The following is a 14,013-nucleotide window of genomic DNA, read 5'->3' on the forward strand; positions in this document are numbered from 1 at the left end:
ATTCAAAATTTATCCCAGCAATAGATCTGGAGATTTAGTACTTGTAAAATTAGGTCAGTTTTGTACATTTGTCCCAGCAATGGATATGCAGATTCACTACCTGTAGAATCAGGTTAGTTTTGTGACTCGTGACTCAACAGAGGTTGAAGTTTATTTTGTGATCCATAAAGGTCTATTAATTTCGTGATCCATTGCGATACAAGTTAAATTTCATGTTCACAATGTATCGCTTTATAATCACTTTCCATTTTGATCATTGTTTTGATAAGACCCATTGAGGCTCATTTCTTCAAGACAATATAGGGGTATAAATAGTAAGAATTTATTACAACAGTAGTGTAGAGCAGTAGAGCCCTCCCCATAAATCATAATGATCAAACTTGGCTAGTACCAAGACTTACACTGGCCTCTCCGTGCTTTCCTTTACCGACCATATCAACCTCACTCCTGTGAACATCCTCATGCACACGTACATCGTCATCCACCGAGACTAACACCTTCTTTGGGCCGTGCGGCCCTCGTACGATCATTTCATGCACTTTCAAATGCTCATCCACATCGATGTCTTTCCTCTCACGAATAAGTTTCCGCTCCTTGCGCCTCTTCATCAACAACCAAATGCATGACAAAACAGCTCCGGTTAAGAAGAGACACCCAAACGAGATGACAACGATGACAATAACTGTTGAAGAACTTGAGTCTGGAGATGGCGGTGCTGGGTGTGGATGGAAGGAGCTGTTCACGTCAGTTGAAGCCATTTTAGATCCCTTGAGAATTATCGGTATTATTTGACAAGACAAGATTGTTTTAAAGCTTTTGAGTTGAATGTTTAATGGAAACTGGAAAGGATTAAGGGACTATTTATTTATACCTCTATGCTCATATCAAATATTCATATGTATGCTTCTAAGTATCTGATAGCTTAACATTCCAGTTAAGATATGTAGATTGCATTTCAAAACACTACTTTTAATTTAGAGTTGAGGTTTCCACAATTTCTGCCTCTGAAATCCCACCAAACCCCAAATTAAATAAACAAATATATTTCGAACAAGATACATCGTCTAATGAAGTATTCCGCTACCGTAAGTCTGGCTCTTGGTTCAATCTGGATGATCAACATCAACTGCTAATTACTCGATAACTTTACGTGCTAAAACTCCAACTTCTTTCAACATTTATCCTCACTCGCCCCTCTTTGTCTCATAACTTGTAATACAAAACTGCAGGAGAGAGATTTTTGCAATCAACAATTTATTCACTCATTTGATTAACTCCACAATTCCAAAAATGGTTTCTCATTTCTAGCAGGGAAATCTACGGAATCAATGCTAGAATCTTTAAACTCCAACATAAGAAATACCCATGATAGAAAACTTGGTTATTAGGTTATGAGAAAAATGACATAGCAAATTAGACAACTTCAGATTATTGCAATTTCAATCTACATTATCAGTTCCAGAACAGGAAATAGCAAATAAAAAAAGAACTAGGAAGTCACCTTCACTTTGCAGTTCGTTGTTGGGAAATTTGATCTTTGTGCAGAAGGTAAGTGAATAGGATTTCATTCCACATATCTGGGACCCCAGGCAGACACCAGTGACTACAATCAGGTACTGATGGGTTGTCACTCCATGTACCTACATGCGCATCACTGCGGTATGCTCCCATGGGAGTAACATGCAGAGCCGTAACAGGTGCTGACATACTCTTGATAACCCTCAATATCACATCTGAAATTGGACTTTTGTCCCTACCCTTTGTTGTTAACATCGGTCTTCGACTCACTTTGCACATATTACGATTACGACCACTGTAATGATCACCAATGTTAATATTGGAATCTCAACCAATGTTCTATTTCAGAATACAAAAAAGATCAAAACAGATCTTGATGGATACATAACACTTACGCATAGCCAAAGTACCAAAACTAAGTCAATAAAACTGTTCAGCAAATTCTATTACTTGGTGAGTCCTAATAGTTAATAGTTAAAGCAGACATGAGCTTAACACCTTAACCTGGATCCTCAACATTGAAGAACAAGACTTCATAAACTGCATTTCCTTCTTTTGGGATCCATACTCAGGAAATAGGAATATAAAGTGGATATACTAGAAATTTAGAAGAATGGGAAGTCCTTGTAAAAGCCCAGCTTGATAAATGGTTTCATTCTTACTTTGAGAAAGCTTTTATAGTTCACTGAAAGAAAGTATTAAATCAATTGAGGAATGGTAGTGATGCTACAGAAAATACTGACATGAATGAGATGGGTAGCAGAAATAGTATCCAGACTCCAAAGCATCCAAAAGGTGAGAAAGAAGGGTGAAACATAGAAGAATGAATGAAATCATTGCTTAGTAGGATTGTGATCATGTCTGGCAGAAAGATTACTTGAAACTTCAAAACAAATTCTAACTTTGCATTTTTAAATTACACCGTAATAAAAGTGAAGGAAATAATCAGTAATACTTCGTATTGTGTTGCTGAAGCCTAAAATGAAACTCACCTCCAGTGAGAAGATTCAAAAGTACGAAAGAACACATGGGTCCTATTTGGATTGATCTTCGACTCAACCCACGTTGCCCATGTTTGAAGTGCCTTTGTCAGAGCTTTACTTACTGGCATTCCCAGTTTTAGTGATCCACCAACCTGAAAATAGGTACCCCTGTCTGAATAAACAAGTTAGAAGCAATTACATACAGGAGGACCAGTTAACAAGTTGAAATGACAAGTGAACCTTGGGGTTATTAACACCAATTATTCCCATAGTATGTAGTAACAAAAATAAATTTATAGACGTTTTTCCAAAGATGAAAATAAGATGTACACTATTTAAGCTACAGTTCAACACATCCCCCAGCCCCAGCCCCTCCCCTCCCCAACCACCACTCCTCCAGGGCCCCAAACAAACCAAAGTACCAAACACATGTATTTATGTTATAGTCAAATAGAAAATGATAATCGGGAAAAGAATTGTTGAAATGCATAGCCTCGCAGATAAAAGAGTATTAGCACTAAAAAAAAATGTGATATACATGTAAGAAGAAAAAATCCACATCTAATAGAGAATAGAAATGTGAAAGAGCTCATGAATGATGAGTTACTAAGAGTAACAGGCAGTAAGTACTGTCATAAAGGACAATTTTTACATGCTTGGATCATTCATTTTGATAAATTTTGTTCCCTTCCTGTTCTGTGAATCCATGCTTTCAGAGCAACTGCTGATTTACAAGAATCATGTTGCCGCTGATCCCTAAAGTCTATAGACTATAGCACACTTCACCAGTCCCCCCCCCCCCCCCCCCCTCCCCTCCGGAGGCCCCTAAGTATAGTCATCCGTTAACGTACTTACACCTCACAAGGTATTCTTCGTGTTAAGAGAAAAAAATTGATCATTTACTTCACCATGGATTTTTGATATTGTATCGTCATATCTGTCAACTACCTACCTACCTGGTGACAGTGGCGGATCTTCACTATGGCCTGGGAGGGTGTGGCCCTACCGGGCGGAAAAATTCAGTGTATTTTTAGTTTTGACCCCCTTAAAATTTGAGTATAAGTGTATATATTGCATATTATTATTGCTTAATTTTCTACTGGCCCCTACATAAAATGTCCAAGACCCGCCACTGCCCAGTGAATTCCCTCAAACCAAAAAAGAGGGTGGGTGGCATGTAGCAAACATAGAAGAGAAAAGTTTTGTCAAGATTGATAAAGTAACCAAGTAATATGTAAATAAAAGTCAAAAGGTTTCAATGGGTTATAGCCTACTTCAGCTTGAATAGTCCCAGTCTGTAAAGTTTCCTACTACTCAGCAAAAGCTGAGAAAGACCGATGTTTAGAGCAGAGAATTACGGATTATTGTTTTAAAAGGTAGTTATTTCTATTCCATTGATACAGCAGAAATCAGAGAATATTGAAAATTTTGACTCAGTTTAACCTTGCCCATCAGGACCTACAAACCTAGCAACAAACGCGACCACAAAACTATTCCTAAGTCTATGAGATGGAAGTAACCAAGCCAGTTTGTCACCATAAACCCTCAAAATAAGAAAATACCAAAGAAGAGGATATAGTTCCAAGATGAAAATCAACTTAGAAAGGCCTCACTCGTAACAAGCTGGAGATCATTTTTTATTTTCCCTCGAATAACCAAAAGACCTAATGGAAATTCTATTATTAAGTACCTGTTTGGCCAAGATTTTGGAAGTGTTTCTCAACTTAAGAAACAATTTTTCGGCAAAACAAGGAAGGAGAAACAATTTCCCTAGGAGCCCAAATCAGTTTCTAGGAAAGAAGAGGAGAAACACCAATTTGGAGCTTCTACAAAGTGTTTCTCTGGGAGCTATTTTCCCCTTTAAATGAAATTTCTGTCCTGCCCAGAATACCCTCTTTTCTGGAAAAATGTCCCAAATATCCCACCTAAAATACCCCTCCTGTTTTTCTCTCTCCTCGTCAAGCAATGGTATCAATGGCCCTTTCGTTTCTTCCTTGTCGTTTTCTCACTACACATCCATAGTTTCATATCCCTCATCAAATAAGTTTATGTTTTCTCAGAAAAATTAATTTCATATTCGGTGATATCCTGATATGATTATAATCTCCATAGAAGTTTATCACCATAATCCTTGAACAAAGTAGAAAATGTAAGGGAAAGACAAAAGGAGTGCGCTACTACACAAATTCAAGAGAGTGGTTTTATGAATTCCAAACACTTCAGTTTTATAAATCTATTACTCAACAGCAGGTTAAGTTTATCAAACTTAGAAATTCCCATGTTTTTCAATTGTATTGTTACAGATCTCCATTTTTCTTTTCTTATTCCTTTTTCAATTTCAATGGGAATTTATTTAAATTGGTTGTGAATTGTCTAGTGTTATTGAGAACCTTTTATCCATTGTATTTCTTTTAATTATCAGAATATGGATTGTTTGGTGTAAATCGGGAACGTTTTAAATATTTTGCTGCAGAATCTTAAGATTTTCTCTCAAATTTACTTATCAGATCTTAAATAGTTCAAGCATCTTTGGTTTTTGATTAATTTCACTATAGTGAATTGTAAAGTAGATGAATTATTCCTACTTCTTCAATTGTTCTTCGGAGCTTCCAATGTGATGATATCTCAATTGTTATAAAAGAGATGAAAAACAAGCAGAAGGCCAGCAAAAATGTTGTTAGAAAAATTACAGTACTCCGTATTTTCAAACCTTCGTTGATGAATTTACTAAAAAGAACTTTTATTGGCAAATCAAATTAGCTAGATTAATGACATTATGCAATGAAATAAGAGAAAGATAAACAGGCCTGACAAATACTCTTATTAGTAAATAATGGGCCAAACAAAGTAAAATGGTTTCTGGTTCTAAGAAATAGTTCTAAATTTTGTTTGGCCACAGTTTTTCACAAGGGTTTCTCTAGAAAATGTTTCTGCAAAACTACTTTTAGGAAACAGAAGTTGTTTTCCAAGAGCTTGGCCAAACAGGCCCTGAGATTGTATTGTTGCATCTTTCACTTTTCCGTTTCAAGAAAACTCGATTCAGCATTGTATCGTAACAAGGACACAGGAGCCTCTGTATAGATTTCAAGTCATTGGTATCCCAGCAGTGTAACCGGTTCATTACAAATGTGACCATGATAATTTTTCTGACTCAAAACTTTTACATTTTCTCATCATTTACTAAGGTATAATGTGACCATAAGTTGTATAAATGTGCAAAGACAACAACATCAAAACTGGATCTTAATTCACAATGTTCAGACGAGAAACAAAAGCAAGCAAACGAATACTCTAAAGTTTTGAAGCAGTAACCCAGAGATTCATGACTTCTAGAACACATTTCAAAGCTAAATCACATATAAAATTAGCAAATAAATTAGATATCAGAAACTTACGTTTCGAAAAGCTTAGTCTTCGTCCACCAGTGCCCAGTATTGAATATCAGGACATCAGAATCTACCCATTCTTCATTGGCATTATCCATCTTGTCAAGTCTAATTGTCCACTTGACTCTCTTTGGTGCACGTTTTGGTGGAGGGGTAAGCCAGGACAGGAAAACAGAACGATAGAACTCAACCGTAAAGTTATAAGAATCAAACCTCACATTCAAAAACCTAATTTGCTTCGAAATCTTATTCTGATTGACTTCATACACAAACCGTTTATCTTCTACCCCGGACATAAGCATACAAATAAACGACTCCCACTGTGTCCTTGTCAATGAATCACCCACAAAAACTACCCGTTTCCCTCGAAGATACTTCAATAGAGCTTGAACATCAAACCTAGGAAGATCACAGTTCTTAGGCTTCCACCTCCATTTCAAATAACCATCATCTCTCCTCCCATTCGCCAAGCAATTAAACCCGGTTTCTGCAAATGGGCAATCTGATACATTGTACAAAGGATAACCATCATCTGGAACCCATTTCCCATCAAACACATTACATTGCCCAATTGCATCATTAGGGCCAGGAATACTAAAACCCTGATCCCGCGAATTAGGCTGCAAATCACTAGAAAGCAACCAATATGCACCAGCTAAAACTACAAAGAAAATAAACAAACACCCAGTGGCTAAAACACCATTTGCAGATCTCAAAACTGAGTTTTTACCATTACCCACCGAACTCAATTCCCCAAAACTAGAAACCCTAGTGTAAAATTTCTTGAATTGACCAAATGAGCTCAAACTAAGACCACTAATCAAATCTTTGAGGAATACCCAGTACAATAAAGCTAGTAAATAAATCAATGTAAGTGAACCAAGAATAACAACTTCATAATCCATAAAATTGGTGATGAATTTGTTACTAAATCAGAAGCAAATGAAATTGATTGAAAGAATCAAATAATAATGTAAGTGTGAGATTAGAGAAAAGCAGAGATCTTACAAATCATTCATTTCTTGATAAAATGGCAACTACTTTGCTGGTAGTAATGAGTAAGAGTTGGTGTAGAGAAGAAGGAAAGATGGAGTAAAAAGTGGAAGCTTTTCTTTAGTCAATGTAGGAAGACACCTATATTATTGACTTATTGTTGAGTGTTGACAATTGTACGGAGCCATTAGAGTGCGTTAGATTGTGAATTGTGACAAATAAGATTGAAGGTGATTTTTCAACTTGCTCGGAGAAGTGAGAAAAGAATTTTGGACACTCGAGGTGGTAAAGCTTTTATTCCTCCGACTTCTATGATTCGGATTTTAATTATAATATACTTCTATCCGTTATTGAATACTAGTAAGACAATCCAACATAATTATATTATTCCCTAAAAAAAAATCGTAAGTATATTTGTCATCTTATGAGCACTTTTGATCTTAATTGAACTCTTCGGAGTCATGTTAAGTACTAATGTGTGTTGCGGACCGCTATTTGGTGGAAATTGATCTTTTAAGACCCGTTTCTTACATTCCCGGACAAGTACACGGATCCCGACCTTGTTCGGAATGTTTCAGTCAACTTCAAGGGGACCACAGATACTTATTTAGGCTCGAAGGAGTTAGACTTGGGCCCCGAAGATGAAATCCCTTATGGATATCGAGCTGAAGGCAAGCGCGCCTGGTCTCACTAGGCAGAGCCGCTCGACCGAGCGGATTTGAAGGACAAAATCAGAATTGCACTCGTGCCCGATCAGACTTTGTTGCCCGGTCTCATCGGGCGGAGTTACATTGCAGCGAGGGATGTCCCGCCCTTTGATTTGTCAAATGCACTCGCGCCCGGGCGGGCGGAGTTGTCTGTGTTAGGTTATGAACAATCTAATGTCATGCGGAATAAACCATAAATGTCAGAATCCAAATTAAATGCACATAATCATTTAGCATAATTTAGTGAACCCACTTTGTGATGCGTGCCTTCTCTTGCTGCTCCCCAACCGAACAAGAACAAGTTAGAACGCCAAAAATCGTCTCTCCATAGAAAGTCCACAGTACGTTCTGATCCTCCTTATATCGTACTAACTAGGATATAGAATAAGGTTTATGATTTCAGGATCTCATTTTTAGGTGATAGGCAAAGTGTATTTAATTGTGTGTTTTAGTTCATGACCATATGCCATGTATTTATAGGAAATAGGAAAAAACCTTAGAAGCCAAAACCCTATAACAAATTAGGTAGTTTTAGGAAAATTCCCAAAACCCTAAAACCACAGTGTGTTGATGTAGGGGTTTTTTTTTTTTTTTGTATAATAGGATCATCCCTACGGTTTTTGAAATTTTGAACTTGAAAGAGTCGCCACCAAACATTTTAAGGGTCCGGTTTGGACGGACCAAAATTGACTCTTTTGGATAAGACATTAAATCTTGAAACCGAATGTGTGAGATTCGGGTACGGGAACAAACCGCTTATTTTTGGCAAATTTTAAAAGTGCATTCAAACACAAGACAAGGATTATTTTCGTGAAATCCTAATCATGACACTAGGTTGGTTGAATCATGCATTTGGAACATCGTATTTGCTACTTCTACGTGGTCACTTTGCTTTAAAGTTAATTAAGAGAACCTAAGGCCGGTTTGTCCACAAAATTATCTTTGTTAAGCGTGATGTAACCTTTGTATGTTGGTTGTATTTAGCATGTTGGTTAATGAAAGCAATAAACATGTAAAACATCATCACAAATAGAAATTATTGAAATGCGTACAATACCGTTTAGGTGCAAAACCACATCGCCTTAAAAAAAAGTGAGCAAAGAGTGCGGAATTGAAATAGCAAGCATATGAAATAAAGGTGCGATATTGAAAGTGCGTTATTGAAATTGCGATATTGAAAGTTTGTGAAGACGACGTGGATTGGGATAATCTTTTGGAACATAGGTCTGGTGATGTTTGCCGTAAGCGTTGGAATCAAATGGTACGCCATACTGGTGAGTATGGTACCAAAACATTCATCGACCAAGTTGAACTTCTTTCCCACAGATACTGCACAAGTAATTTGGGTTGCCATCACTAATTAATTTTATAAACACATTGTAATTTGCTACGGAGCACTTTATTGTAGGTATTTTGTCCGACAAATTCAAAGAGATATGTACTCCCTCGTTTTGTTTTAATTATCGTTTTAACTAACTTCCTCCGTTCCTTTTTTTTTTAATTGTCTCTTTAAGATTATCGATATAACTTCGGCATTATCCCTAAAAAAATGAAAAACTTAGGGCCCGTTCAGTGTCGTTTTTGTTTTTAGTTTTCTGTATTTTACAAAACTAAATACCAAAATATGAAAACTACAAAAGGAGTTTTGTTGTCAGTTTTAAAATCAACACGATGCTACTGTATGCTATAGCTGATGTTACAGAAATATTAATCTACCATTAAATGATGAAAAATATTTGCCTGGCATGGGAATGGAACCTGCAACCTCAACCTACCATAGTGAAAAAAAAAAATCTGCCCACCGTGGGAATCGAACCCACGACCACAACCACCCATTGTTTATAGATTGCTAACCACTCATGGAGAGTGGTGGGATATACCCTACATAGTTGCGCTCTACCAACTAAGCTAGGCGGGCTATTGATCTCTTTTATGCAAATAATAATTTATAACTTTGTAAGACACATGTGGTCCATTTTTTATTACTGTATGATGAACCTTCCTTGGGTTTCAACCATTCTTTGTTGACTTGTTGCACAAATATAGTTGAACATAAATATTATTTCCCATTTTTTTTTTAAAAAAAAGCTAATGAACTTACAAATCCTCAAATCATTAGAATCTTTACTCCTTTGAATCCGATTCCAGCACTCATGAGTCACTCATGACAGATATCTATGAACCAGCCAGCTTTCTTGCTGGTGAAATCGTCGAAAAATTCAAGTATCCTAAGTTGTAGTATCCTTTAGCACTAATCAGTCAGTAATCATCTAAAAACTATCTTCTTATTAGAGTTTTGCAGGTTGTAGTTTTCAGAACTAAATCTGTTTTAAATGTAGTTAACCACCCATGGATAATTTAGTTGTAGTTGGCAGTCTTCGACCTCGAATGAACGAACTGAAAAGGTGCAAAGCCCTTGATGGCTGTGCATAAGGTACCATATGTGCAGCACCCCTTACAGTGGCAAATGTCAGTAAGTTTCCATATTCAGTTGCCCAACCTCCTACCTGTAAATAGATAAAACCCGAAAAATGCAGGTTTAGTTGAGATTTGAGAACAGAGAAGGAAAAGGAGATGGAAGGCAGGCTGACATCAACAACTTTACCTGTCCTTTGTGAAACCAAGCTGCATAAGGGACAGTGGCCTTGTATTTAAGGTCATGAGCAAGCTCACGAACAAGGGTACGGGAGCCGATCAATGGCACAACAGAATCTTGATCTCCACTGTCAACAGTGTAACAGTCGATGTTAAGGCATGCATGCCATCAAAACATAAGAAATCATTACATAATCTTACTTTTTTGTATTTTCTTGATATTACCTGAAAATCCAAACACGAATACCATTTGAGAGTATTCTTTTAAGCAGAGGAAGCATATCCAAGCTACCATCACTGTCATTGTAGTTCAGAATCCTGTAAAATATAACATTTATAGTCAGAAACTCAAAAATGACTACTGATAAATCCAAGTATAGTATAGTCTACTAGAGCGGTTTCATACCCACTGCACATAGACCATTCATAAGGCAGATTAGTCCGATTTGCATGTAAAGCTTTCTGTACTTGAGGAAGATTGAAATAGAATCTCCTTTCATAAGTCATACAAACATCAACTCCAACACTCATTTTAGTGGCCTGAAAATGAAATAATACTTGTAAATTAGAAACGACGAAAATCCATCTGGTAAGATATTTTTCAAGGATAGTTAGTTATGTTACCATTTTTTTCAAGCGAAGTTCTTGCTCGACAATAGATGGATAACAGATATCAAGGATAACATCATAGTTGTTGATGTAGTCTCCAACAATGGTGTTTGCTTGTGATATTGCATTGTTGCAAGAATCAGATTCGTTATGAGGACTAGGAAAGGTATAATCTTCAAAATCACATTTATTCATGATGGCAAGGCCAACTTCATCAGATATCATTCCATGAGACCAGAAGAACTCGTATGTTGATGGAACGTCTCTATCGAGTTTAAGAAGTGGATTTCCAATCTGATTCACAAAATAGAAAGCATGCAGAACAGATTATCTACATCATAGGTAGAAATTAACAGAAAAAGGAACAACCATGGATCTAGAAATTTACTCAAGTAAAACCACTACTTACAGCAAGTCCTTTCAAGTTGAGCTTGGAGTTGTTTGAATGAGCATTATGATCCAACATTGCAACAGCTAGTTGTGGTATGTAGTGCCCTGCATGGTTAAGGCATGGTTAAGGCAAAGCATTCGAACTAACTAGGACAGCAGAAAATCATAATCCAATTCGCCCTTTTCACATAGCTCAGTAAGTATTAAACAGAGAATTCAGTCATGCTGCTAAAACATGAATGAAAATAGATGCAAGCTAGCTAACTAAGAAGTAAGAAGGAACCTGCATAGCTCTCCCCAGTAAGAAACAGATCCCTAGATTTGAATTCAGGAAACTTCACCAACCAATTCACTAAAAATGTGAGCATATCCTTAGCTGTCAATAAAAGTTGAACATCATACATCAGAAACAAGCATGATACTTGCAGAATCACAACCATTCAAACAAAAAATATGATTCTAGTTGACATACCAGAGGTTGCATCCCCGGTAATATAATCAGATGAAGTGTTCGAATACGACCATCCCACTCCAGCAGGTGATTCAACAAAGAGGAGATTCGAAGCTGTAAACAATGTAATCATCATCACAGGATATAACACCACAAAATGTCTGAAAACTAAAAAAATTTATTCAAATATAAAACCTTTATTCCATGACATCAAATTTCGCCTTAGGCCTCTTCCATCACCCTTTGGGAAGAATGGTCCCAATTCTGTAAATGCACCACCTCCCATGGAGGAGCAACCAGGTCCTGCAAATTCATTATTTTTTTGCTTTGAGTTTTGGCAGTTCCATTTTTATTAAATTTTGATAACTAAAACTTTTCTAAAAAACAAACAAAAAAGAAGCCTCTAAAATTTGTCCTGTACTAATAACAAAATCACACACAAACAACTCAAAGTAAACATAACATAATAACATAGTCTATTCAAACAACAGTACTCTGGCCTTGCAAAGCAACTGAGTATTTTCCATTCATTAATTAAAAGTCATACGATTGGAATCAGATTCGTAACTCAGAGGGAGTATATACTATAAATAACATTAGCATTGGAAAATTCACCAGTTCAAGATTAAAAAAATGGAAACTTTGAGAAAATCAAAGTAAGAAGAAAACAAACGACCATTATAAAAAGAAGTTATACCTCCATTAAGCCAAAGGGAAAGGGGTTTTTTGTCAGGGTTATTTTCTGCTTCAACAAAATAATAAAACAAGCTCCTTCCAGCATTAACATCCACATCAACATACCCGGCAAACTGCCTGAACCCAACTTTTGGTTGCCCTGGTAAATCCACCACCAGGTCCTCCATTGGGTACCCATTTGCTCTTCCACCACCAACAACAAACACCACTGAAACCACCGCTAACAACCACCACAAACCGCCGCTCAAAGGTCTTGTACCCATTGTTCTTTTTACACTCCTCCGAAAACCCCACTTCTACTTTCTACTCTACACAATGAATGCAAACCATAAATGCAAACCAACCTCTTTTTATAAAGAAGTCCTTGAAAACTTAAATGCTGAATGGATAAAACTTTTTATTTTATTTTATTTCAACAGATAATTGAATTTTGGAAATGATTTTTTTTTGTTTTTGCTTTAATTATGAAATGATAAAATTAACTGGAATTCAGTTAAGAATGAAACACGTGAATGATGGGATTATCTTTATGATTAAGGTAGTGGTGTTTTTTTGTTTTTTGAGGGAAAGGTAGTGGTGTTTGAGTATGACTGTAGCAGTGTAGCCTGTGAGTGAATCTTCAATTCTAACGTCTCATTTTCTGGAAAAGATAGAACAAGTTGTGAGAGGTACTACAGTATTACTGTACCACTAAATAAAGTTGAAATTTTTATTCCGTATCCCCGGGGATTTTAAGATTAAATTGAATTATAGTTGGTTAATTAGGGTCGGATCCGAAACGGGTTTTCATTAGTCGGGGTTCTAAATGGGTCAAATCCCACAGGTCTGGTTAGTGTTGATGTTTTCCCACCCATTTATATCTGACTATAATGCAATTCGACACGAACGTTTGCCAACTCTAGACTTCTATTCGACTTATTCTATCTAAACTTATGTTATCTGATTTTTTTTTTTAACGGAATCTGAACTTATCTGAAAACTTATTTTATCTGGAAAAAAGAATAAAATAACTTGATTTGTGTGAAAATATATGAAAAAACTTATTTTTAATCTAAACTTATCCTAACCTAAACACGTTGTATATATGACCCAATATCAAATCTCGTCCATATCATTTATCCATTGTATTTTTGTAACTCTTTGTGCACCATAAAAACTTCTTATTTTAATTTTTTAGAATCATAAAAATAATCTTATTATTTTGTCACAAATTACGATCTTTATCGCTTTACACTAAAATGAACACTTTCGAGACCGAGCCAAAAGCAAAACTCAAATAAGCAGGCCCGAGACTGGGCCCAGAGTGAAGTACTTGCAGACTCGGGTAAAAATGGTAAAGTCAAAGGGAGGCAGGCAGGGAAATGATGTTAATATATTCCTAGAGCCCCATTAAAACACCTTGTTAAATGAAACAATAACTTTTAATTCCAAAGCTCCATGCACACAATCATCATCACTTCGTTAATTTAACAAAGCTAACTTCGAAAACATTTCAAAGTTAATTAATTACCTCGTGTTAGGATTGTTTCAAATGCGGTATGTTTTTTTTTCGGTAGTCTATATGTATCAGGGCGGATAGAAAGAAATAATAAAATTTGAGTTCTCATCGAGCTAAACAAAATTAGTGAGTATCAAATTTAACTTGTCATACGAACTTGTTTACAAAAAGTCTTGCACATATGAGG

The 14,013-nt window shown here is 36.3% G+C and overlaps 3 protein-coding genes and 1 non-coding gene across 5 annotated transcripts; all 4 read right to left on the reverse strand.

The window, feature by feature from the left end:
• Positions 1 to 230: 230 nt before the first annotated feature.
• Positions 231 to 842, reverse strand: LOC110782761 (protein TRACHEARY ELEMENT DIFFERENTIATION-RELATED 6). The gene has a single exon (XM_021986999.2). The coding sequence runs from the start codon at positions 756 to 758 to the stop codon at positions 375 to 377; it is 384 nt and encodes a 127-aa protein (XP_021842691.1). The 5' UTR covers positions 759 to 842; the 3' UTR covers positions 231 to 374.
• LOC110782760 (protein trichome berefringence-like 7) lies at positions 596 to 7,140 on the reverse strand. Of its 2 annotated transcripts, none has more exons than XM_021986998.2 (4): positions 5,897 to 7,140; positions 2,511 to 2,669; positions 1,502 to 1,813; positions 596 to 735 (listed from the first exon to the last, which is right to left on the reverse strand). In XM_021986998.2, the coding sequence occupies exons 1-3, from the start codon at positions 6,790 to 6,792 to the stop codon at positions 1,504 to 1,506; spliced, it is 1,365 nt and encodes a 454-aa protein (XP_021842690.1). In that variant the 5' UTR covers positions 6,793 to 7,140; the 3' UTR covers positions 596 to 735; positions 1,502 to 1,503. The 2 variants fall into 2 exon arrangements, with proteins under 2 accessions (XP_021842690.1, XP_021842689.1); XM_021986997.2 differs by lacking the exon at positions 596 to 735 and adding an exon at positions 929 to 1,223 and having other exon boundaries at positions 5,897 to 7,139.
• A 2,242-nt stretch (positions 7,141 to 9,382) lies between these two features.
• TRNAY-GUA (transfer RNA tyrosine (anticodon GUA)) lies at positions 9,383 to 9,505 on the reverse strand. Its single transcript has 2 exons — positions 9,469 to 9,505; positions 9,383 to 9,418 (listed from the first exon to the last, which is right to left on the reverse strand). It is a non-coding gene; the product is annotated as a tRNA-Tyr (tRNA).
• Positions 9,506 to 9,630: 125 nt separating this feature from the next.
• On the reverse strand, positions 9,631 to 12,955 carry LOC110782762 (serine carboxypeptidase-like 42). Its single transcript, XM_021987000.2, has 10 exons — positions 12,330 to 12,955; positions 11,828 to 11,935; positions 11,654 to 11,746; positions 11,465 to 11,557; positions 11,201 to 11,286; positions 10,807 to 11,085; positions 10,589 to 10,722; positions 10,408 to 10,500; positions 10,193 to 10,310; positions 9,631 to 10,094 (listed from the first exon to the last, which is right to left on the reverse strand). The coding sequence occupies exons 1-10, from the start codon at positions 12,589 to 12,591 to the stop codon at positions 9,927 to 9,929; spliced, it is 1,434 nt and encodes a 477-aa protein (XP_021842692.1). The 5' UTR covers positions 12,592 to 12,955; the 3' UTR covers positions 9,631 to 9,926.
• Positions 12,956 to 14,013: the final 1,058 nt, after the last annotated feature.

The sequence above is a fragment of the Spinacia oleracea genome, chromosome 4 (assembly GCF_020520425.1).
Source record: "Spinacia oleracea cultivar Varoflay chromosome 4, BTI_SOV_V1, whole genome shotgun sequence".
NCBI classification, from domain to species: Eukaryota; Viridiplantae; Streptophyta; class Magnoliopsida; order Caryophyllales; family Amaranthaceae; genus Spinacia; species Spinacia oleracea.

Coding starts and splice junctions, on each gene's coding strand:
- LOC110782761 (XM_021986999.2), bottom strand. CDS start 758: ATGGCTTCAACTGACGTGAACAGCTCCTTCCATCCACACCCAGCACCG.
- LOC110782760 (XM_021986998.2), bottom strand. CDS start 6,792: ATGGATTATGAAGTTGTTATTCTTGGTTCACTTACATTGATTTATTTA. Junction 2,670..5,896: donor AAGACTAAGCTTTTCGAAAC/GTAAGTTTCTGA, acceptor TTATTCAGACAG/GGGTACCTATTTTCAGGTTG. Junction 1,814..2,510: donor TTTGAATCTTCTCACTGGAG/GTGAGTTTCATT, acceptor TGATCATTACAG/TGGTCGTAATCGTAATATGT.
- LOC110782762 (XM_021987000.2), bottom strand. CDS start 12,591: ATGGGTACAAGACCTTTGAGCGGCGGTTTGTGGTGGTTGTTAGCGGTG. Junction 11,558..11,653: donor TACCGGGGATGCAACCTCTG/GTATGTCAACTA, acceptor TTTTATTGACAG/CTAAGGATATGCTCACATTT. Junction 10,095..10,192: donor CTTGGTTTCACAAAGGACAG/GTAAAGTTGTTG, acceptor ATCTATTTACAG/GTAGGAGGTTGGGCAACTGA.